At 44.0% G+C, this 23197-nt stretch overlaps 1 protein-coding gene across 1 annotated transcript in view; it reads right to left on the bottom strand.

The window, feature by feature from the left end:
* Positions 1-2067: 2067 nt before the first annotated feature.
* The window catches only part of LOC140739704 (unconventional myosin-If-like), a 156560-nt gene continuing 135430 nt past the window's right edge, over positions 2068-23197 (bottom strand). The window contains exons 21-28 of the mRNA XM_073068126.1: positions 21157-21326; positions 20741-20886; positions 19692-19838; positions 16688-16836; positions 15388-15468; positions 12834-13047; positions 9509-9672; positions 2068-8548 (exon numbers count right to left, since the gene is read on the bottom strand). Of these exons, the coding sequence (XP_072924227.1) occupies positions 8472-8548; positions 9509-9672; positions 12834-13047; positions 15388-15468; positions 16688-16836; positions 19692-19838; positions 20741-20886; positions 21157-21326 (1148 nt within the window). The 3' untranslated portion in view covers positions 2068-8471. The remainder of the gene's footprint in view (positions 8549-9508; positions 9673-12833; positions 13048-15387; positions 15469-16687; positions 16837-19691; positions 19839-20740; positions 20887-21156; positions 21327-23197) is intronic.

Below are 23197 nucleotides of genomic sequence, written 5' to 3' on the forward strand. Positions count from 1 at the left end.
ATGCTATGCCTGCCCCTACCATTCCCTCACTACCATTCAGGGTCCCAAACAGTCCTTCCAACATAGAAACAGTTTTGAAAAGAGATGCATTCTAAAATTTAGACAAAGGAGAATCAGTTGATTACTTGATTTTCAGAAGGCCTTTGACAAGGTGCTACAAATGAGGCTGCTTAACAAGTTATGAGCTCATGGTAACGAGCCAAAGATTCCAGCATGGATAAAGCTGTGGCTGATTGGCAGGAGGTAAAGAGTGGAAATAAAGGGAGCCTTTCTGGCTGGCTGCCAGTAACTAGTGGTGTTTTACAGGGGTCTGTGTTATAACTGATTTTTTTTTACATTATGTGTCAATGATTTAGATGATGGAATTGATGGCTTTGTTGTAAAGTTTGTAGATGATCTGAAGATAGGTGGAGGGGCAGGAAGTAGAGAGGCTACAGAAGGACTTAGATTAGGAGAATGGGTAAAGAAATAGATGGAATACAATGTCAGGTGTGTATGGTCATGCACTTCGGCAGAAGAAAAAAATGGGTTGATTATTTTCTAAGTGGAGAGAAAATACAAAAAACTGAGACATAAAGGTACTTGGGAGTCCTTGTACAAGATTCCCCAAAGGTTAATTTGCAGATTGAGTCTGTGGTGAGGAAGGCAAATGCGATGTTAGCATTCATTTCAAGAGGACGAGAATATAAAAGCAAGGATGTAATGTTGCGGCTTTATAAAGCTCCAGTGAGGCTTCACTTGGAGGATTGTAAGCAAGTCTGGGGCCCTTATCTTGGAAAGAATGTGCTGAAACTGGAGAGGCTCTAAAGGAGGTTCACGAAAATGATTCCATGATTGAATAGGTTGTCATATGAAGAGCGTTTGATGACTAGAATTCTGGAGAATGAGGGGTTCACCTCATTGAAATCTATCGTATGGTGAAAGGCATTGAGTAGATGCGGAGAGCACGTTTCCCGTGGTGGGAGAGTCTAAGACCTGAGAATATAGCCTCAAAATAGAGGGGCCTCATTTTAGAATGGAGATGAGAAGGAATTTCTTTAGCCAGAGAGTGGTGAATCTGTGGAATTGTTTGCCACAGGCATCTGTGGAGGCTGTCTTTAGGCAAAGGTTGATATATTCTTGATTGATCAGGAAATGAAGGGATACGCGGAGAAGGCAGGAGATTGGGGTGACAGGAAAATTGGAACAGCCATTATGAAATGGCGGAGCATACTAAATGGGCCAAATGGGCTAATTCTGTTCCTATATCTTATGGTCATATGGTTTAAGATTGGTGGGTGGGGAAAGGAAATGAAGTCAGAAGCTGGGAGGTGTTCAGTGGAAAAAGCAAATGGCTGAAAAGAAAGGAATCTGATAGGAGAGGAGAGTGGACTGTGGGAGAAAGGGAAGGAGGTATGGAACCAGAGTGAGGTGATAGGCAGGCGAGTAGAAGAGAGGGGAGCCAGAATGGGGAGTGCAAAATGAGAGAAGGGGAGGGGGAAGGAATCATTGGAGGTTAGATAAATCAAAGTTCATGCTCTCAGGTTGCAGACTTCTGTGCCTGTCACTCTCAGTCCTGATTATGGATGTTGGCCCAAAACATTGACTGTTCACCCCCTTCAAAAGATGGTGCCAGACTTGCTGAGTTCTTCCAGCCCCTTGTGATGCTCAGGATTTCCAGCCGTTGCAGAACTTCTTGTGTTTATGAACCGTGGCTCTGAGATCCTTTCATCGAGGAGGGTGTTTTCTTCCTCTCCAGTGAAGCTACATTGCATCTCTGCACTCCTCCTAGTCCTCTTGAATTTTAATGCTGGACATATTTGGACTTCTCCCAGTGTGTATGGGTACCTGTACCCACTGCTTCCAAATTACAAAGAACTTGCAAAACAATGTGGCCTTCACCTCTCCTTAAAATGGTGCAGACCACCTCTGGTACAATCTCCACATGCAGGTAGGAATGGAATTTGAACTTGATGTGCATTGAAATTCCATGTTTCCCAAAATCAGACGGATGGACGGACAGACAGACAAACACATAGGCAGATAGATGTACTTACTTACTGGTTGAATTGTGTGCAGATGAAATCATTATTAATCGCAACAAACAATCTTTTTATTATCTGTATTTTACAATATTCATGTTAGGATGTTGAGTAATTGAAACATGGTGAATATTTACTCATCGTTACGTACTAAATGTTACAATTTCTCCAACTTTAAGCAACAGAATAAGAATATTGTTGATAAAACAGTATTTTTTATACTTTATCACAGTAATTGCATAGAACATGTTTTATATAGTTTGATATCAAGTTATTCAGATGCAATATTCAATTATCTTAAAATAATTCATTATGTGCAATAAACATTATGTTGTTAATAATTTCATTTGGAACAAAGGTGGCAATATTAAAACCATTGTCTTAATCGCATGATTCCAATTCAGAATCAGAATGGCTTTATTGATTGTGGTTCTGTGCCAAACATAAAACACAGGACAATACAACAGTTTAGAATACTATAGTGCAAAGAGCATTGAGCAATCAACAATTAGCACCACAGCAGAACTGTATAAGTTTAAGTGAAAAATATCATGAATTATGATCAAGTCTAAAGAGAATGATTTATAATGTGATAAAACTCATCTTAAGTTAAGTTATGGGGTAAAACTATGAAAATCTGCTCAGAGATCTCGATCATTCAGCAGCTGACTCTCTAGGTGATGTTTTCTGATCTCCCACATCCCTATGCTCTTCATAGAGTCACAGAGCCTTGTTCCCAAGCACCCTTTAAATTCACCTTTAAAATTTCTTCTTTACTGTCATTAATTGAAAAGAATTGTTATACTATTCTGTAATATTTAAAATCTGTATTCGATGTATGTGGGGGAATTAATCGGAACATTCACAGTCAGTCCGACACCAATAACCCCTGAGCGTGGCTGATTATCAGTTTTACTGTAGAATATGCATGTTAGAACAGAATTTTAATCACATACACACAATTGTGCATACACCTCGGAGAAAGCAGATATATAGCTGGAGTGTAAGCTTGGAAAACAAACCTGGACATTCTTTTGGATTTCAGTGCAAATATTCACTCACTATTTTGCTGTTGATGCTTTACTCCTGAAAGTTTATTTCTTGTTTTCTACATTGACTATGAATGAGCGATACTGTGTCTCCATCCAAACACACCTTTCTGTGCTCCCTATCTTCTTCTGAGCCTGAGTAAGTGCCTCGAAAGTGTAATACTACCAAAGGAGCTATATAAATACTAATTGTACTTCTATTGATAATCACTACAGTCCCTTAAACCTGTGAGTTACTTTGCAAATAAGATCTATAAAAGAGCTTTACCATTAAGAGAAATAAAATAAGCAATGAATTGCACAGAAATGCACGTGGAAAGGATGTTTCTTATAGTGGAGGAGTCTAGGACCAGAGGGCACAGATAGAGTGGATGTGGAGAGGATGTTTCCTATAGTGGAGGAGTCTAGGACCAGAGGGCACAGAGAGAGTGGATGTGGAGAGGATGTTTCCTATAGTGGAGAGTTTAGGACCAGAGGGCACAGTTAGAGTGGATGTGGAGAGGATGTTTCCTATAGTGGAGGCGTCTAGGACCAGAGGGCACAGAGAGAGTGGATGTGGAGAGGATGTTTCCTATAGTGGAGGCGTCTAGGACCAGAGGGCACAGATAGAGTGGATGTGGAGAGGATGTTTCCTATAGTGGAGAGTTTAGGACCAGAGGGCACAGTTAGAGTGGATGTGGAGAGGATGTTTCCTATAGTGGAGGCGTCTAGGACCAGAGGGCACAGATAGAGTGGATGTGGAGAGGATGTTTCCTATAGTGGAGAGTTTAGGACCAGAGGGCACAGTTAGAGTGGATGTGGAGAGGATGTTTCTTATAGTGGGGGAGTCTAGGACCAGAGGTTAAGATAGAGTGGTTATGGAGAGGATGTGGAGAGAATTGGGACAAATGGTTCATTTGATGATCATCAACCAATGGGGTCCATAGTGAGCAGTGCTCTAGCCTCAACAATTGCCTCACTGCCAGGGGTGGTGGTCATGGCAGATACATTGGGAATGATTAACAGACTCTTAGATAGGCACATGGATGATAGAAAAATGGAGGGCTCTGTAGGAAGGAGGGGTTAGATTGATCGTAGTGTTGGTAAAAAGCTCAGCACAACATTGTTTGCAGGAGGGCCGATTCTGTACTGTAATGGTCTATATTCAATTTACATCTATACCAGTGACTCAGGATCCCAGTGCAAGAAGCGTAAAGGGTCGGCAGGCAGGCAGGCAGGCTGCCAGATCGTGGTAACAGGAGAGCAACAGTGGGAACAGCAAAGAGTCTGCTGGTGGAAGTCAGCAGGACGCGCAGCATCCATTTAAAACCTCCGCCAACTTTCGCAAAATACGCATAGAACATAGACCAGTACAACACAGGAACGGGGTCTTTGGTTCAAAATGTGCCGAACCAGCTAAAACCCCCATAAATTACTGTTTAAGCTCTGAAGCACAATCAAAAATCTGACACAGCCATGTAAGGAGATGTTAATGCCAATGACCAACTGTTTAATCAAAGAGGTGAGTTTAAAGGAGTCCTTTGAAGGTAGGCAGGCTCAGAGTTATAGGGAGGCATTTCCTTTGTTTAATTCCAAGCATCAGAACACGATTAAAATTGGTACACGGAGAAGCCACACATGTCACACCGTGTTAAGACACCCAACTTATGGTCATTCTATACACAATGAGTTCCTGTAATATTAAATACGAAGGTCTGATGTACATACAGAATGGCATAACTAGTTTCCCTTCTGTTTTTGCTTCAGTTCTTTCTCATCAGCTTTAAGTGCGTTTGATGCATCCATTACAATATCATGGAAGTTGTTAGCATTTGGACCATCACAACAGTGTAATGGCTAGTGTAAGGCCTTTACAGGGCCAGCATCACAGGTTCAACTCCACCCCCCACCCCCACCCTGCTCTCTGTAAGCTGTTAGAATGTTCTCTCTATGACTGTGTGGATTTCCTCTAGATGCTCTGGTTTCTTCCCACATTCCAAAAACATATGGGCTATAGGAAGGATAGACAAAGGATATTTGGTTGATGTGTGTACTTGGATTGTCAGAAGACAGCAGGGGAGCAGCTCAGATTTCAGCAAAAGCAATTCACTAGAATTAAGAATGAGGGGTGACCTCGCTAAAACCTGTCGAATAGTGAAAGTCCTTGCTAAGAGTGGATGTGGAGAGGATGTTTCCTATGGTGGGAGAGTCTAAGACCAGAGGACAGAGCCTCAGAATAGAGAGGCGTCCTTTTAGAACAGATGAGGAGGAATTTCTTTAGCCAGAGTGGTGAATCTGTGGAACTCATTGTCACAGGCATCTGCGGAGGCCGTCTTGAGGTATATTTAAGACAGAGATCGATTGATTGGATAGCCATATGGACAAAAACTAAGTGTTACCCGGCGTACGGCCTGTTTTGTAGAAATTACAGATCACCATTAAACCAAAGGAGTTTGGGCAGGGAGGGAGACAGTGGGGGTACAGGGGAATCAGAGGTTCAAATCTGACAATCTGTCACAAAAGGTGTTGAGGTACTGTAAATCACATCTAGGTGCAGTTCCAGTAACAGTGAGCTGAGGCAGATGTGAGTCCATGCTCCACACACAAAGCGCAGGTCATGCAGCATCTATGGAGGGGAATGAACAGTCAATGTTTTGAGGTGAGACTCTCCATCAATACAGGAAGGGAAGGGGGTGTGGAGTTGATGCTTTGGTGGAGGGATGAAGTGTTCGTAGTGATGCTATTGAGGCACTGGAGGCAGATTTTGGAATGAAGTTGTGAATGGTTTCATTCAGCTTCAGACTATCCAGAGGAAAGATGGACATGGTAGCAGGGAACATGTCCATGACAGAATTCTTCTTTTAGTATAAGTGTTACCCCTTTGCAGTCAGAGGCAATGTGTGGTGAGGAGAAGTTACTGAGGTAGAGTGGAGCATCATCTGCACTGTCTACAGATCATGCTACCCAAGGACAGGGTTTACATGCAATGTATGATGCACATAACACACCCAGTTTACTGAATCAGGTCCTGAGGATGTCTCTTAAAGTGAAACGATTGCTTATCAATATTTCTGCTTGAAGCTTGTGTTCCATCTTCTCAGGCACTAAATAGGAAAAGACTAAAGTGCTGATACTTCAATATAGCACATAGAATATGGAACCATACAGCACATGAACAGGCTCAAAGTGAACCAACTAAATTAGTAATCAAACAGCCAACTAAACTAATCTCTTCTGTCTACACCGTCCATATCTTCACATTTACCTCACATTCATATGCCTATCTAAATGTCTCTTAAAAGCCTCTGATGTTTCTGCCTCTACCACTATGCTGGGCAACGTATTTCACCACTCTCTGTGTAAAATGACTAGCCTCTTACTTTGAATTATCACCTCTCACCAAAAGCATGCCTTCTGGTATTATACTTTTCAATCCTGGGAAAAAGGGATATTGTCTGTCTACTCTACCTTTGCATCTCATAATGTTATAAATCTCTATCAGATTTTTCCTCAGGCTCCTATACCCAGAGGAAATAACCCCAAGTTTATCCAACTTCTAGCTATAGGACATGCCCTCCAATCCAGGCCAATAAGTGCCCAAGATTGCACACCTCAGACTGTACATACACTCTAGACAAACTGAGAGCTTCTCACTGTGCTACTCAGTAGCATGGACTGGCAAAGCCAAGTGATCCGACAGATCACATCTCGTCAAGCCACATCCAATTGGACAATGACACAACTTGGAGGAGCAGGCTCCATTCATATGCGTTAACGTCACAGCCCAATCCATCTGTGTAACAAGGAAGCCAAAGCCTCTGCTAGAAGTTCCAGCAGAGATACCAAGTGTGTGGCCCATCTCAGCCTCCTCTGGAGGCCTCAGCAGGAGATGCCATTCTTCAGCCAGTTCACTGAACTGCAGTCACCGCAAACGCAATGTGGAATGCAGAACACTTCAGAGGCTGGAAATCCTGTGAGAGTAACTCATCTAAATCCAATCATTTTACACCCCTTATCTGAGAAAGGTTCTACTGGCATTGGAGAGGGTCCAGAGGAGGTTCACAGGAATGATTCCGGGAATGAAAGGGTTAATGTATGAGAAGCATTAGATGGCCCTGTGCCTGTGCTCTCTGGAGTTTAGAAGAATGAGGGGATCCTCATTGAACACTAATCCTAGATAGAGTGGGCATGGAGAGGATGTTTCCTATAGTGGGGGAGTCTAGGACCAGAGGGCACAGTCTCAGAATAGAGGGATGTCCATTTAGAACAGATTTGAGGAAAAATTTCTTTAGCCAGTGAGTGGTGAATCTGTGGAATTTATTACCACAGATGGCTATGGAGACCAAATTTCTGAGTATATTTAAAGCAGAGGTTGATAGGTTCTTGATTGATCAGGGTATCAAAGGTTATGGGGAGAGGGCAGGAGAATGGGGTTAATAGGGGTAATAAATCGACCTTTGTGGAATGCTGGAGCTGACTCGATGGGCTGAATGGCCTAATTCTGCTCCTGTGTCTTGTGGTCTTATCATTCTCGACAGGAGTGTGATGGCACATTCTCCACCAGCCAGAGGTAGTGCGGCTTCAATGACACTCAAGAAACTTGACACCATATGGGACACAGAAGCCCACTTGATTAAGCATCTATCCACATATATTCCCTCACTTCACCAGCAACACACAGTAGCAGTATTCATACCATCTCTCCTCACTCAACAGTACCCTTAGCTAGCACCATCCAAACCTACCACCTCTACTAGCTGGCAGAAAAAGCACGAGGACCACCACCCCCTGGAAGTTACCCTCTAAGCCACTCATCATCCTGACTTGCCAATAGATTGCTGTTCCTGCACTGTCATTGGGTCAAAGTCCTGGGATTCTCTCAGCGCAGTGGGTATAAACCACACCTCAAGGACTGCAGCCCGTAAGTGTTGCCACACGTTCCTGCCCCAACAGAGCATGTCCACAATGTTCAGCAAAACAACAACAGCCATTGAAGGAATAAGAATGAAATGCTTAATTGTTTTCCTTTGGTAAAGCAAATAACTTACCAAATCTTAACAATTTTGTTCATTCATTTTATCAAAATAACAAAACCCGTCAATCATCAAATTTATTTTGTACAAAGATTATTGATTTCATTTAAAATGATCTTTGATACCTTATTGTTTATTGATTGTGAATTGTGTTCACTGGATCCCAGGTTTAGTGGATCTATAGGCAACTATGTCTGCAAAATATGGGGTATACAAATTGAATAGGATCTAATTTCATAGTGGACAGGTTCCTGTGATAGTAGTTGACAGGAGAGATTTTATTGAATAAAGCCCCATTGATCTGAATGCTCTGTTGCACCATCAACTGCTCAGTAATTTTGTGCTTCTGACTTTACCAACGTTGCAACCTGAGATCCAGCCTGAAAGGTTCAAATCTTCTCCACGTAGTTTCCTGGAAAAAGTCCTTCTCTTCCGTGTAAACGGCCCTTCCACCATCCTGATGAATCTGGAAGATTCAACAATTTTGTCAGATTTGAGTTGGTGTCTCTGTGAAACATGTTCTCTCTATACATTCCAGATCCACAGCTCTCAAAACAGTTATGCTGAAATGTACTAATTAATGTGTCCTCAAACTCCCCAAAGCCTTTTGACTGTCTACAAGAACACAAGAGATTTTGCAGATGCTGGAAAACCAGAGTAACACACACAGAATGCTGGTGGAACGCAGCAGGCCAGGCGGCATCTATGGAGAGGACTAAACAAGTCAATGTTTCTGGCTGAGACCCATCTTCAGGACTGGAAAGGAAAGAGGAAGGAACCAGAATAAGAAGGTGTGGAGAGGGGAACAAGTACAAGCTGGCAGGTGGTAGGTGAGGGCGAAGGATGAAGTGAGCAGGTGGAAGAGATAAAGGGCTGAAGGAGGAATCTGTTTGGAAAAGAGAGTAGGCAGAAAAGAGGAAGGGCACCAGAGCGAGTAAGAAAAAAAGGGTTGAGGGAGAAAGCAGAATGGGGAGTGCAAAAATAGAGACGTGGGGTGGGAGAAGAGAGGAGGGGAAAGTGGTAGAAATTCAGATTGGAGGCTAACTAGATGGAATATATGGTGTTCTTCTTCCCTTTCATACAATGAAAGCATTGTATGAAGGCAGTCCGTTATCTACACTAGATGTCTGCACTGATTTTGTTCATTTACAGTCAATCAAAAGAACACAGCATGAATTCCTCTATCAATAACTATTAGGAACTAATACACAGTTTTACAGTACTGTAGTAGTATTGGTAGTGTTCTGATTTGTTCTGTGTTTCATTTAAATAAATAATTTGTTATTCAGTTAAATGGTAGTTTGTCTTTTTATACTTTTTTAACTACTTCTGTGAAATTTTGACTAATTGGGGAAGCAACTTAACTGGGCCAAAGTGTACTGGTCACTGTATTTATTAACAGCCTCATCAGCTATGAAACCCTTACCTTCCAGAAGTACATCAATGACATCATTAACGTTAAAGCTGAGTTCATCCACATCCTGACCGTTATACTGATAGAGGGCCCGACACTTGGGAGTTCGTGGCTGTGGTTTTGGATGTCCCACTGCTGGCGGAGCTCTTCGTGATACACTCCGTCTTCTCTGGACCCTGCAAGAAAGGTTTTCAGATGCCTGATCTCTTGTCCAAAACTAATTCACCACATCCAAGTAACAGTGCAATGCTTTACAACGAGTGGTAGGTGCATGGAACATGTTACCAGGGTTGGTGGTAGAGACAGATACATTTAAGAGACTCTTGGATAATCAAATGGATGATGGAAAAATGAAGGGCTATGTGGGAGGGAAACTCCATCATGAACGATCCCAAGCCTAGCTGCAAAAGGAGGAGGGTTGGGCATGGGGCTAGTAAACCAATCCTGTAAATGCCCAGAGCTACAGAAACACCAACAGAGGCTCCAAAGATCTCATCACCGGCACAGGAAGGATCCTAGAAGATGGGCTACACCTGGGGACAATTTCAGATTCAGTTTATTGTCATTTAAAAACCACAAATGCACTGCAGTTTAAAAAATGAGATGAAAGAGTGGCCCAGGAGAGGGAACTCTGGCGAGCTACTGTACACCTCAACAGGGATGATGGACATAAGAAAATGAAGAAGATGTGAGAGGAAAGAGTTAGATTAATGCTGGAGCTGGTTAAAAGGTCAGTACAACATGTGGGCCAAAGGGCCTGTATTGTGCTGGATTGTTGTATGTTCTATGTAAGCAAGGTGGCGATTTGACCACTGTGTCTACAACTGCCAAAAGAGAGTGATTCCTGTTCTCCCAAGGCTTAGCTGACGGCACACAGCCTTGCAGATTATGTCATCTTCAGTGCTCAATCAGCACTTTGTAATATTGATGAGATTGGCTGGTTCTGTCTCCTTTTCTGGTGAGTTCCAGCCCCCCTCACACTTTCTGATTGACTGAAATTCCCTTTAACCTTACTCCCAATTCCTTCACACTCTCGGTTCACTCTCTAGGACCTTTTGGTTGGTGGGATGGGGGTTCTTTCTCACCTCTGAACTGATTCCACAAGCTCTGCATTCACTTTCACTGACTCTACAACTCACATTCTCAATATTATTTTCTTTGTATTTGCACCGTTTGTCTTCTATTGTACATTGGTTGTTTGTCTGTCTTTGCTTGTGTGCTGAAAACGTCACATTGACAGGGTGTGAGGGGGAGAGAGAAGGACTGTAACTGGACTGAGATGTGAAAAGTGAGTGGGAAGACTTTGGCAGATGGAACGTAATGTGAGAAACTTGTTTTGGCAGCTCCTTCCATATGGTCAGCACCTTCTACAAGGTAACAGTTCCCCTCTCATTCTGGAATTCTCTTGCCTGGGGGGAAAAAAACTGTTTTCCACCACATTGTCCATGCCTGTCAGGCTTTTAAGCATTTCTAGAAAGTTGCGAATCATTCTCCGATGTTCAAAGGAAGAAAGACCCAGTCTGGCGAACGTCTCCCTGTAACTCAGATCCTCTCATCGCAGCAACATCCCCATACATCTCTTCAGCACACTTTGCAGTTCAAGCAGCATCTTGCCTGGAGTAGGTACACCAAGTGAACTCTCACCAAGAAGGCAATGTCCCAAATCCTACAGAGAGTGCCATGTCTGATGAGTGGCAGTGTGCTGAACACCATTTTCACCACCCTGTTTTCTTGTGACTCTACTTTCAACGAAAGGGTCGATAAAATTCCTCTGCACGATTCCCTGAGGTTGCCCCTCCACAAAACGTACCTCTCCCAAACAATGGCTTGCTCCACTAGACCCATCCCTGGAGCAGAACATTGGTCAGCGGCAGGTTAATATGAGAGAGTGAGAGTGAGAGTGAGAGAGAGAGAGAAAGAGAAAAAAGCCAGCAGAACCTTCAGGTGTTGGGAGGAAAGTATCAGGTGCTGTATGTGAGGGGTACAGATAGGGTTAATGCCAGCAGGCTTCTTCCACCAAGGTTGAGTGAGACTAGAAGTCGAGGTCATGGGTTATGGGTGAAAGGTGAAATGTTTAAGGGGAATATGAAAGGGGAACTTCCTGACTCAGACATTGATGAAAGTGTGGAATGAGCTGCCAGCAGAAGTGGTGTGGTGGATGCAGGTTTGATTGCAACATTTAAGAGGAATTTGGATCGGTATATGGGAGGGGTATGGAGGGCTATGGGACTAAGATTAATAATTCTTCATGAGCTAGATTGGCTGAATGGCCTCTTACTCTAACAATAGAGGTATGTTTTTTTTAACACACAGTGGTGGGTGGGTGGAATGTGCTTCCAGAGATGGCGGTAATGGCAGATACATTAGGGACATTTAAGAGAGAGTCATATGGATGAAGAAAAATGGAGGGCTGTGTGGGAAGGAAGGGTCAGATTGATCATGCAGTAGGTTAAAAGGGCCTGCCCAGTGCTGTAGTATCCTGTGCTCTCTTGTTCTATGAATGTATTGGACTCCTGCAGGTAGTCAGGCTGCCTCCATAGAAACATAGAAAATAGGTGCAGGAGTAGGCCATTCGGCCCTTCAAGCCTGCACCGCCATTCAGTATGATCATGGCTGATCATCTAACTCAGAACCCTGTACCTGCTTTCTCTCCGTACCCCTGATCCCTTTAGCCACAAGGGCCATATCTAACTTCCTCTTAATTATAGCCAATGAACCGGCTTCAACTGTTTCCTGTGGCAGAGAATTCCACAGATTCACCACTCCCTGTGTGAAGAAGTTTTTCCTCATCTCGGTCCTAAAAGGCTTCCCCTTTATCCTTAAACTGTGACCCCTCATTCTGGACTTCTCCAACATCGGAAACAATCTTCCTGCATCTAGCCTGTCCAATCCCTTTAGAATTTTATATGTTTCAATAAGATCCCCCCTCAATCTCCACTGCCCTGTATCCTTGCTCTCAACTTCACACTTTCACTGTCAGTTTCTACAATAACTGGTGAACAGTCCATTTCCTGACCTGACGTTAAAACTAATTCTTCCATGCTCAATACATCTTCCTCAGTACCTGCACCTGTGGATATTTTCAAATCTGTGCAAATATACTTTTAAAAGTTTACTCAGATCCCAATGCCTTGATCCAATGTGCCACAGTGAGAGACGGATCTTGTCTGCAGGAGGGTGCTCCAGCTGTGCTGCTTTCTCTCAGGATCACGTGGGGCTGACCCAGGCCAGGCCCTAAAGCCATTGGCCCTGATTCCGAAAGGGAAGTGGCAGTAACGGCAGAGAGTAAACACGTGGAACTAGCGGAGGTGGGTGGACTGCAGTTATCATGACTCACCCTGCGATGCCTTCATCGGGAACTCTCATAAACTCCATGTTCACATTGCTATTTGTGGACTTCCTTGCTTTAGTCGTAGCACCCTGTTTTGGCAGCGAGGGCTTCTCGGAAATGCTGCCAGACTTTGCCATGCCTTTCATAGGTGTGGAGTACATTTGTTCCTGCTTCATGTGATAACCCTGTGAGGATCGTGGAACACCATTTCCATACTGTCCTTCAGGAAGAGAAACAGGGAATGTCAGAAATCACAAACAAGGGAAAATCTGCAGATAACAACACACACAAAATGCTGGTAGAACACAGCAGATAGGCAGCATCTATAGGGGGAAGCACTGTTGACGTTTCGGGCCGAGATCCTTCGTCAGGACTGATCTGCAGATGCTGGAAATCATGGCAATGCACACAAAGTGCTGGAGAAACTCAGCAGCATCTATGGAAAAAAGTACAGTTGACGTTTCAGTTGGAGATTTTTCATCAAGACTGACATGTCAGGAATGTCAGAAATTCCCCTTCCACTTATGATGACTGCTCCCACAAAGCCTGTTACAACCCTTGTAAACTATAATCACCCATCAAGATGGTGGCGTGCACTGTTGCAGCGGCCACGCCAACTCCAACTAACGGTATAATTGATCATCCTTTACGTCATTCGTATGATTGCAGGACGCTGCTAGATATTTAGCAGCTTGAGCTAAATGCCAATCTTCTGGAATACTTCTTGAGTTGTGTGTGTGTGAGTTATATGTACTGTGTTTGCACCTCGGTCCAGAGGAACATTGCGATTGGAGGTACACGTGTGAATGGTTGAATGATGATAAACTGAAGCTGAACTTGTGTCAGTCCGAGGCACGAGTCCTCGGGCTGGCCTGCCCTGGATCTCTGGTTTGTTTCTCTGTGAGCCTGCGATCTGTTCTGTCCATTACGTTCACTGGACATCTGCCCTGACTTCCCAGTCAGGTTCTGATGCAAGTTGAGTGCTGCCCTTTCCCATGAAATTCTCCGGTACAGAGCTGTGAGGGGGGTGGGTGTGACAAGGAGAGGAGATCATGCACTCTGCCCAGAGATTGAGAGCTTGGGTGGGCAAGGGATTTGAAAAATTATATTTCATTAACTTATTGATGGTAATATTTTGGTTTATGTGCTGTATGCTGTGAGGGTGGACTGTGGTCCGGAGGAACGTGGTTTCATTTGGTGGTATACATTTACAGTCAGATGATAATAAACTTGAACTTGATCACCTTCAACCTGGCAGTAAGAACCTTCCCCTCACTGACACCCTGCCTCACCATCTCCATCACAGAGACTAGTCCCCCCAATCATCCAGGACACTTTCAAAAGGCAGTGCCTCAAAAACACAGCATCCATCATTAAGGAGGCCAAGTCACTGGGTATATTTAAAGGGGAGGTTGATAGGTTCTTGATTAGTCAGGGCATTAAAAGTCAAGGGGAGACAGCAGGAGAATGGGGTTGAGAGGGATAATAAATCAGCCGTGATGGATGGCAGAGCAGATTCAATGGGCCTAATTCTGCTCCTCTGTCTTATGTTCTTATGGTCTAACATGAGGAGAAATGATTGATGGACTTCACCCATCACCATGAGGTAGCTCTTTATCTACGTCAGTCAATGATCCAGAGAGGTCAGAGGCCAAAGTCAGTGTGTTTGGAGGTCAGAGGTGAGATGTCCCTGAGTCCATTGTTAAAACCTGGAGGCCCAAAAAAAGGGGGGCGGTGTGTGTGTGTGTGTGTGTGTGTGTGTGTGTGTGTGTGTGTGTGTGTGTGTGTGTGTGTGTGTGTGTGTGTGTGTGTGTGTGTGTGTGTGTGTGTGTGTGTGTGTGTGTGTGTGTGTGTGTGTGTGTGTGTGTGTGTGTGTGTGTGTGTGTGTGTGTGTGTGTGTGTGTGTGTGTGTGTAAAAAAGGGGCTTGTTTTTCTGTTGTTGTTTGTGTTGTTTTGCTAAACATGGTGGACATGTTCTGTTGGTGCTGGAATGTGTGGTGACACATGTGGGCTGCCCCGGCACATGCTTATGTTGTGTTGGTCAACATCGCAAACGATTCATTTCACTGTATGTTTCAACGTACGCTGTCTGGCCACTTTATTTGATATCCCCTGTATCTAATAAAGTGGCCACTGACTGTATGTTCATGGTCTTCTGCTGCTGTAGTCCATCCACTTCAAGGTTCAACGTGTCTGGCCATCTCCTCTAACCTCTCATTAACAAGGCATTTTTGCCAGTGGAACTGCCGCTCACTGGATGTTTTTGTTTTTCGCACCATTCCCTGTAAACTCCAGAGTCTGTACACGAAAATCCCAGGAGATCAGTAGCTTCTGAGATAGTCGTCTGGCACCAGCAATCATTCCACAGTCAAAGTCACTTAGATCACATTTCTTCCCCAATCTGCTGTTTGGTCTGAACAACAACTGAACCTCTTGACCATGTCTGCATGCTTTTATGGATTGAGATGCTGCCTCATGATTGGCTGATTAGATATTTACATTAATGAGCAGGTGTACGGGTGAGTGTCCGTGTGATAACCGTGAATCCGAGACTGTTTACCTGTTGGTGCTGGGGGAGCAGATCTGGCAGGAGAATGTTTCTTCAACCCTCTTTTCTCTGGAGCTCCTTTCTTTGTTGGCTCTGTTCAGTGAGAGAAGTAAATACTTTTTTAACAAAAAAGTTGTTAACTATAAATATCACAATACTACAAGACCTTACAAACATCTATTTATTCACTTAACTATCCTCCCATCTATTGATCTATTTATTTATAATGTTAATTATAATTAGTATTTATTTGTCTTCTTTTGCACATTGGTTACTTGTCAGTCTTTATGTATAATTTTCATAAATTATATTTCTTTATCTTCCTGTAAATGCCTGCAAGAAAACAAATCTCATGGTCATATATAGTGACATATCGTTTGTACTTTGATAATAAATTTACTTTGAACTTTGATAACAATAATCAAACAGCAACTGGATTCAAATATTCCCATCCGCAGCTGGGATGGAACGGAGTTCCTGCGGTGCCCAACAGTGCCTGAACACCTTGGTGGTTCCCACGGAGCCCATGTGCCCTTTTCTTAGGGATACCCAGACATGAACATATCTCCGGAAGATTGCCCGGCAGTCAAGTTGGGCGGAGCCCTCAGCTGCCCAACTGCAGGCTGTTAGCTTTGCCACCCCCGGGAGCACATTTGCCAGGACATTCTCTCTTCTCTCTGTTCTGACCCCTCTCTGCATTCTGTGATGAAATACGACATAAAATCAGAAGGCGAGGAGTGGCCCCTTCAGATGTGTGAATTTTTATTTTATTCCTTTAGAGATAGAATGCAGAACAGACTCAATTTAACGCTACCATAATCACAGGACAATTTACAATGACCAATTAACCTACCAACTGTTATGTCTGTGGGCTGTGGGAGGAAACCAGAGCACCCAGAGGAAACCCACACGGTCACGGGGAAAACGTACAAATTCCATCCAGACAGTGCTGGAACTGAACTCTGAATTCCGGAACACCCTGAGCTGTCATCGCACCACGCTAGCTGCTACGTGACTGTCGCACCACAGTACCACGGTGAATGGGGGCTGCAGCCTCACAGACTGCTTGTTCATGTGGCATACCGTCTCTTCCAGCCTGCAGAAGGGAGATCCAGCCAAGAGTGCAGACTTAAAACCTTGCGTTCTTTTATTCATGGAGAAATGCAGTCCAGTAACAGGCCCTTCTGTCCTACTGAGCCTGGGCCACCCAATTATGCCCCTGAGACCGATTAATCTACTGACCCGTATGTCTTGGGAATGTGGGAGCAAGGTGATGACAGGACGCCGACAAAGGAGATCCACAGGAACTTACTGGAATTCTTGGGTAATCCATCTCCAATGCTAATATTGAGTGTTTTCCCGGCAGGTTTTAGCACCACCTGCTCTCCTTGGCCCCTGCTGAAGACGAGGCTTCGAGTGCCGCCTCCACCCCAGCCTTCCTTCTTGATTTTGAACTGGATGCTGTTCAGTACAAACACATAAAGCTACGTAAGCAAGGAGAGCATGTACTGAATAGTGAAGCAGCCCTCAAATCTGGCAACATTCAGGGTCAAAGGACCAGACGCTACAGCACAGAAACAGGCCCTTTGGCCCATCTAGTCCATGCCAACCTGAGCTTCTGCCTAGTCCCCTATACCTGCACCCAGACCATCGTCCTCTATTCCCCCTCCATCCATGTACTTACCCAAATTTCTCCTCAATGTTGAAATCTAACCTACATCCACCACTTCTGCTGGCAACTCATTTCACACCATCCTCCGAGTGAAGAAGTTCCCCATCATGGTCTCCTTAAACATTTCACCTTTCACCCTCAACCCATGACCTCTAGTTGTAGTCTCACTCAACCTCAGCGGAAAAAGCCTACTTACATTTACCCTAACTATATCCCTCATAATTTTGTACATTTCTATCAAATCTCCGCTCATTCTTCAATGACCCAGGGAATAAAGCCCTAATCTATTCAGCCTTTCCCTATAACTCAGGTCATCAAGTCCTGGCAGCATCCTTGTAAATTTTCTCTGTGCTCTTTTCAGCTGATTGATATTCTGTCTATAAGTAGATGAAGAGAGCATATTGCTCACTTTGCACATCTTATCGCTAAGAAGTGGCCAGAGCTCAGTTTGGGATTGGGTTGTGACACAGGGAGAGGGAGTAGAGCTGTTTTCTTGGACTCTGTCACCTGCTGTGGTGGAACCTCAACAGGGAGTATGCCAGGGTTGTCCATTATGTGGTTCACACCCAAGGGTTGACAAGGTCCCCCACGAGAGACTCATCCAGAAAGTCATGAGGCTTGGGATCAGTGGAACCTTGGCTGTTTGGATAAAAAATTTGCTCACAGGAAGAAAGCAGAGGGTAGTAGTGGAAGGAAAGTATTCTGCCTGGAGGTCGGTGACTAGTGGAGTACTGCAAGGATCTGTCTTGGGACCCCTGCTATTTGTGATTTTTATAAATGACCTGGATGTAGAGGCGGAAGGATGGGTGAGTAAGTTTGTGGATGACACGAAGATTGGAGGAGTTGTGGATGGAGCTGCAGGTTGTCGAAGGTTACAAGAGGATATAGACAGGCTGCAGAATTGGGCAGAAAAATGGCAGATGGAGTTCAATCTGGATAAGTGTGAGGTGATGCATTTTGGAAAGACAAACCAGAAGACTGAGTACAGGGTTAATGGTCAGTTACTTAAGAGTGTGGATGAACAAAGGGACCTTGGGGTTCAAACCCATACATCCCTCAAGGTCGCTGCACAGGTTGGTAGAGTAGTTAAGAAGGCCTATGGGATGCTAGGCTTCATTAACAGGGGGATTGAGTTCAAGAGTAGAGAGGTCATGTTGCAACTCTACAAATCTCTGGTGAGACCGCACTTAAGAGTATTGTGTTCAATTCTGGTCACCTCATTATAGGAAGGATGTGGAAGCTATGGAGAGAGTGCAGAGGAGATTTACCAGGATGTTGCCTGGATTGGAAAACAAGTCTTATGAGGCAAGGTTAGTAGAGCTGGGTCTTTTCTCTTTGGAGCATAGAAGGATGAGGGGAGATTTGATAGAGGTCTACAAGATTATGAGAGGCATAGATAGGGTGGATAGTCAGTACCTGTTTCCCAGGGCACCAATAGCAAACACCAGAGGGCATATGTACAAAGTTAAGGGAGGGAAGTTTAGGGGAGACATCAGGGGTAAGTTTTTTTACACAGAGGGTTGTGAGTGCCCAGAATGACTTGCCAGAGATGGTGTTGGAGGCTACATTAGGGGTATTTAAGAGTCCCTTGGACAGGCACATGGATGAAAGAAAAATAGAGCATTACGGAGTAGTGTGGGTTTAGTACTTTTTTTAAAGGAATATATGGGTCGACACAACATCGAGGGCTGAAGGGCCTGTACTGTGCACTAGTGATTGTGTCACAGACCTCAGTCTCTTTATTCTTTCTTTCCTGTCACCTAACCAATGAAATCATTAATTTGCAATCAATTTCATGAGATTTACATTTAGATTAGATTAGCTTTATTTGTCATGTGTACTTCAAAACACACAGCGACAATGACCACCACGGTCTGAGGATTGTGCTGAGGTAGCTCACAAGTATCGCCATGCTTCTGGTGCCGACATACTGTACCCATATTTACCCACCCTAACCTTTTTGGATTGTGGGAAGAAACCAGACCAACCAGAGGAAACCTACTTGCTCAAAGGAAGAACGTACAGACGCCTGCGAGAGAACACCGTGAATTGAACCGCAAACGGTGAGCACACGTGTAAAGTGATGTACCAACTGCAACACTACCATGCTGCCATTTTAGCTATGGTCCTCAAGTATATCTGCACTGAAGACCAGTAGGATCAGATCTGGGGCATTTTACAGCTAGCGGCCAAAGCAGAATCTTAAAATTCAAAACCCATTGCTCGCCAACTTCACAATCAAGGAATCTTGTGTCACCTGTGTCATTCCAAATACCAGCTACTCTTATTGTGAAAAATTTCCCCTCAGATCCCCTTCAAACCTCCTCCAGCTCCTCGTAGACCTGTTCCCTCTAGTTCCACACTGTGCCACTATGGGGAGAAACTATCTCCTCTATCTGTGCCCCTCGTAATTTCATAAACCTTTATGAATAAATGAATCTGAATCTTAAAAATTCACTCTCACAGACTTAATGTGAGAGAAAAAACAAACTAAAGGCAAAATAATTATGTCTAATTTTGTTGATTGACATTGAAGGAAAATCACAACAGGAGCTCTAGGAGCTCATTGCTTTGTAACAGGTTGTATTGTATCCCAATATTTATCTCAAGCAGAGAAAGGAATGTAAACAGAATGTGTTCTTACGAGTCAGAAAAGTTGAGCTTTAATTTTTGATGTGTGAGTTCTTCAATTCTTTTGCATAGAAGACTAACGAATTCAGTCTTGAAAATGGACTCCAGGAGGCTGTCGTACTCTGGTTCATGCAGGACAATGAAATCATCTTGTCTGGTACTAAAGTAAAACCAACAAACAAATGGAATCAGTCCACACGTCATGGTCCCAAAGTACGGAATCAGTCCACACATCATCGTCCAAACGCACGGAATCAGTCCACACGTCATCGTCCAAACGCACGGAATCAGTCCACACGTCATTGTCCAAACGCACGGAATCAGTCCACACGTCATCGTCCCAACGCACGGAATCATTCCACACGTCATCGTCCAACACTCGGAATCATTCCACACGTCATGGTCCCAACACATGGAATCATTCCACATGTCCCAGGAGCATAGGAGAATGAGGGAAGGTTTGCTAGAGGTGTGCAAAATTATGAGTGTACAGATTGGGTAAATGCAAACAGGCTTTTTCCACTGAGGCTGGGTACAACTAGAACTAGAGGTCATGGGTTAAGGATGAAAGGTGACATAAGCAGAATATGAAGGGCACTTCTTCTCTTAGAGGTTGGTGAGAGTGTGAAAGGAGCTGCCAGTGCAAGTTGAGAATGTGGGTTTGATTTCTACGTTTAAGAGGATTTTAGATAGGTACATGAATGTGAGGGATATGGAAGGCTATGGTCTGGATGCAGGTAGATGGGATTAGGCAGATTAATAGTTTGTCATGGACTAGATGGGCCAAAGGGCCTGTTTCTGTGCTGTAATATTCTGTGAAGGTGGGGAGGAAGTGTGGTTATGAACATTGGCAGTGTGGTAGGAAAGGAATGGGATAACTGCTCGCTGCCTTTAACAACTCCCCGGGGACGGTTCCGGAGGAAAACTATTTCCTTGACATGTGGCATGTGAGGTAGGTGTGCCAGGGCTGCTGGCTGCCTAGCAGTAAATACCCGAGCTAGGGATGTTCCAGAGGCCCTGGTGAGATGGTAAATAGGTAACCACAAGGTGAGATTACCGCACCTCATTGACACACCGGTGATGTTCTGAATATCAACCTTCCTCTTCATGACCTCCTTGATCTGGCCCTTTTCTGGACCCTTCTTAATCTTTTCTCGACCAATTAGATAAATGTACTTTGGAGACAAGATGAGATCTCGCTTTATTCCCTGAGAAAAACAGTGAATGAATTATCAGAATCAGAATCAGACTTTAATCGCCAGTGCCTATGCACATACAAGGAATTTACTTCCGGCAGATGTTGTCTCTCTGCTCATAACAATAATAATGATAAATATAAATGAATTAATATCAATTAATTATGAATTAATATCAAAGATGGTGAATTTTTGCTGAGTCAGACAATGAACGAAGTGACAGGGGACACATGGTCGTTTTCCTCCTGTCCTCTACTGAGAGCTGCAGTTAGCAATTCCTACCTTAAATCTTCGATCAAACTTCGTGACAGAGTCTGCAAAATCTATCCGTTCCCTCTTGTGGAGAAACTGTCGTAGCTCTGGTCTGTCTTCGATGCCGAGATAGTCACCAACAAAGTTTCGGTTAATACTGTTCCGTCGCCTCTCTTTGAAGTTGTAGAGAATGCTGGAGGCTGGGATAACCACAGTAAAAACACAATCATTTCACAACTACAAGAGTGAGAGTGCAATTTTATCTTAAATCCACACTTCTGTATACAGGCAGAGTAGACAGGCGGAGCACCTCAGGCAGAGCACCACTAGTGGAGTATTACAGTCAGAGTACTACAGGTGGAGTATTACAGGCAGAGTACTACAGGTGGAGTATTACAGGCAGAGTAGTACAGGTGGAGTATTACAGACAGAGCACCAGTGGTGGAGTATTACAGACAGAGTACTACAGGTGGAGTATTACAGGCAGAGCACCAGTGGTGGAGTATTACAGACAGAGTACTACAGGTGGAGTATTACAGGCAGAGTACTACATGTAGAATGCTACAGGTAGAGCACCACAGGCAAAGTACACAAATCTAATGCAGAGAAATGTTATGGCTGACAGTTTTGGAAACACGAATTGTGAAATCATGCTCAGAATGGCTGTGGAGACCAAGTCTTTGAGTATATTTGGGGCAGAGCTATGATGGTGTTCAACAATGACTTCTTCCAGCTCATCTCTGGAAACAGTTTAATTTCTACCTTTTATGTCTCTTTCTCCTTTTCAAGATGGATGAGGTTCTGTTGGAGACTGATCTAGATCTACACTCAAGCTTCAGTTCTTTACAGTGATGGAACTCAATCCCGGGCTCACCAGCTGGCCATTTTTTGAAATCCCGAGATGCGGCCTAAAAGACGAGCATGCCTTCGAGTTTCTGAGACTTTGTAGCCCTGGAGACAAGCTGATGCTATGCTGACTGAAGCATCGTGGGAGAAAATGTTGGCCGGGAAAGGCTGGAAGGATATTCAGGCAGGGAGAGCTGAACATGCCATGGGACATGGAGACTCCACTCCATCAGCTAAACAAAAATCGTTGGGAGGCTGGGAAAGGGGCTTGTTTTGCTATTGACATTTGGGGTCATTGCACCAGATTGGAAAAAGCTGCAGAAAGATCAGAATCAGGTGGCATATGTCGTGAAATTTGTTAATTTTGTGGCAACAGTACAATGCAATACATGATGAATAAACAAAAACACAGAATTATAGTAAGTTTATATGTATATTAAATAGTTAAATTAAGATAAGTAGTGAAAAAACAGAAATTAAAAAAAAAGTAGTGACATACTGTTCATGCGTTCAATGTCCATTTAGAAATCAGATGGCAGAGGGAAAGAAACTGTTCCTGAATTACTGAGTAATTCTGAGTAAGGTGCCTTCAGACTTCTGCACCTTCTTCCTGATGGTAACAGTGAGAAGTGGGCATGTCCTGAGTGATGAGGGTCCTTGATGATGGAAACTACCTTTCTGAGGCACTGCTCTTTGAAGATGTCTTGGATACTATGGAGGTTAGTACTCATGACGGAGCTGACTAACTTTACAACTCTCAGCAGCTTACCACAATCCTGTGTGGCAGTCACCACCTTCCCCCCCCCCCCCCCCCATACCAGACAGTGATGCAGCCAGTCAGAATACTCTCCACGGTACATCTATAGAAGTTTTCAAGTGCTTTAGGTAACAAACCAAATCACCAAATGAGATATAGCTGCTATCTTGCATTCTTTATAGACGCATATGTAAGGCTCCTTTTCATTGACTACAGCTCTGCCTTTAATACCATCATTCCAAATAAACTGATTCCTAAGCTCCGGAACCTGGGTCTTAGCACTCAGATCTGCAGCTGGATCTTCAACTTCCTCACAGACAGGACCCAGGCTGTAAAAATAGGGGGCAAGCTCTCCTCTACAATCACTCTGAGCACCGGTGCCCCACAAGGCTGTGTACTCAGCCCCCTGCTGTACTCACTGTACACCCATGATTGTGTAGCCAAGTTTCCATCAAACTCAATATATAA

Source organism: Hemitrygon akajei, chromosome 16, assembly GCF_048418815.1.
Source record: "Hemitrygon akajei chromosome 16, sHemAka1.3, whole genome shotgun sequence".
NCBI lineage: Eukaryota > Metazoa > Chordata > Chondrichthyes > Myliobatiformes > Dasyatidae > Hemitrygon > Hemitrygon akajei.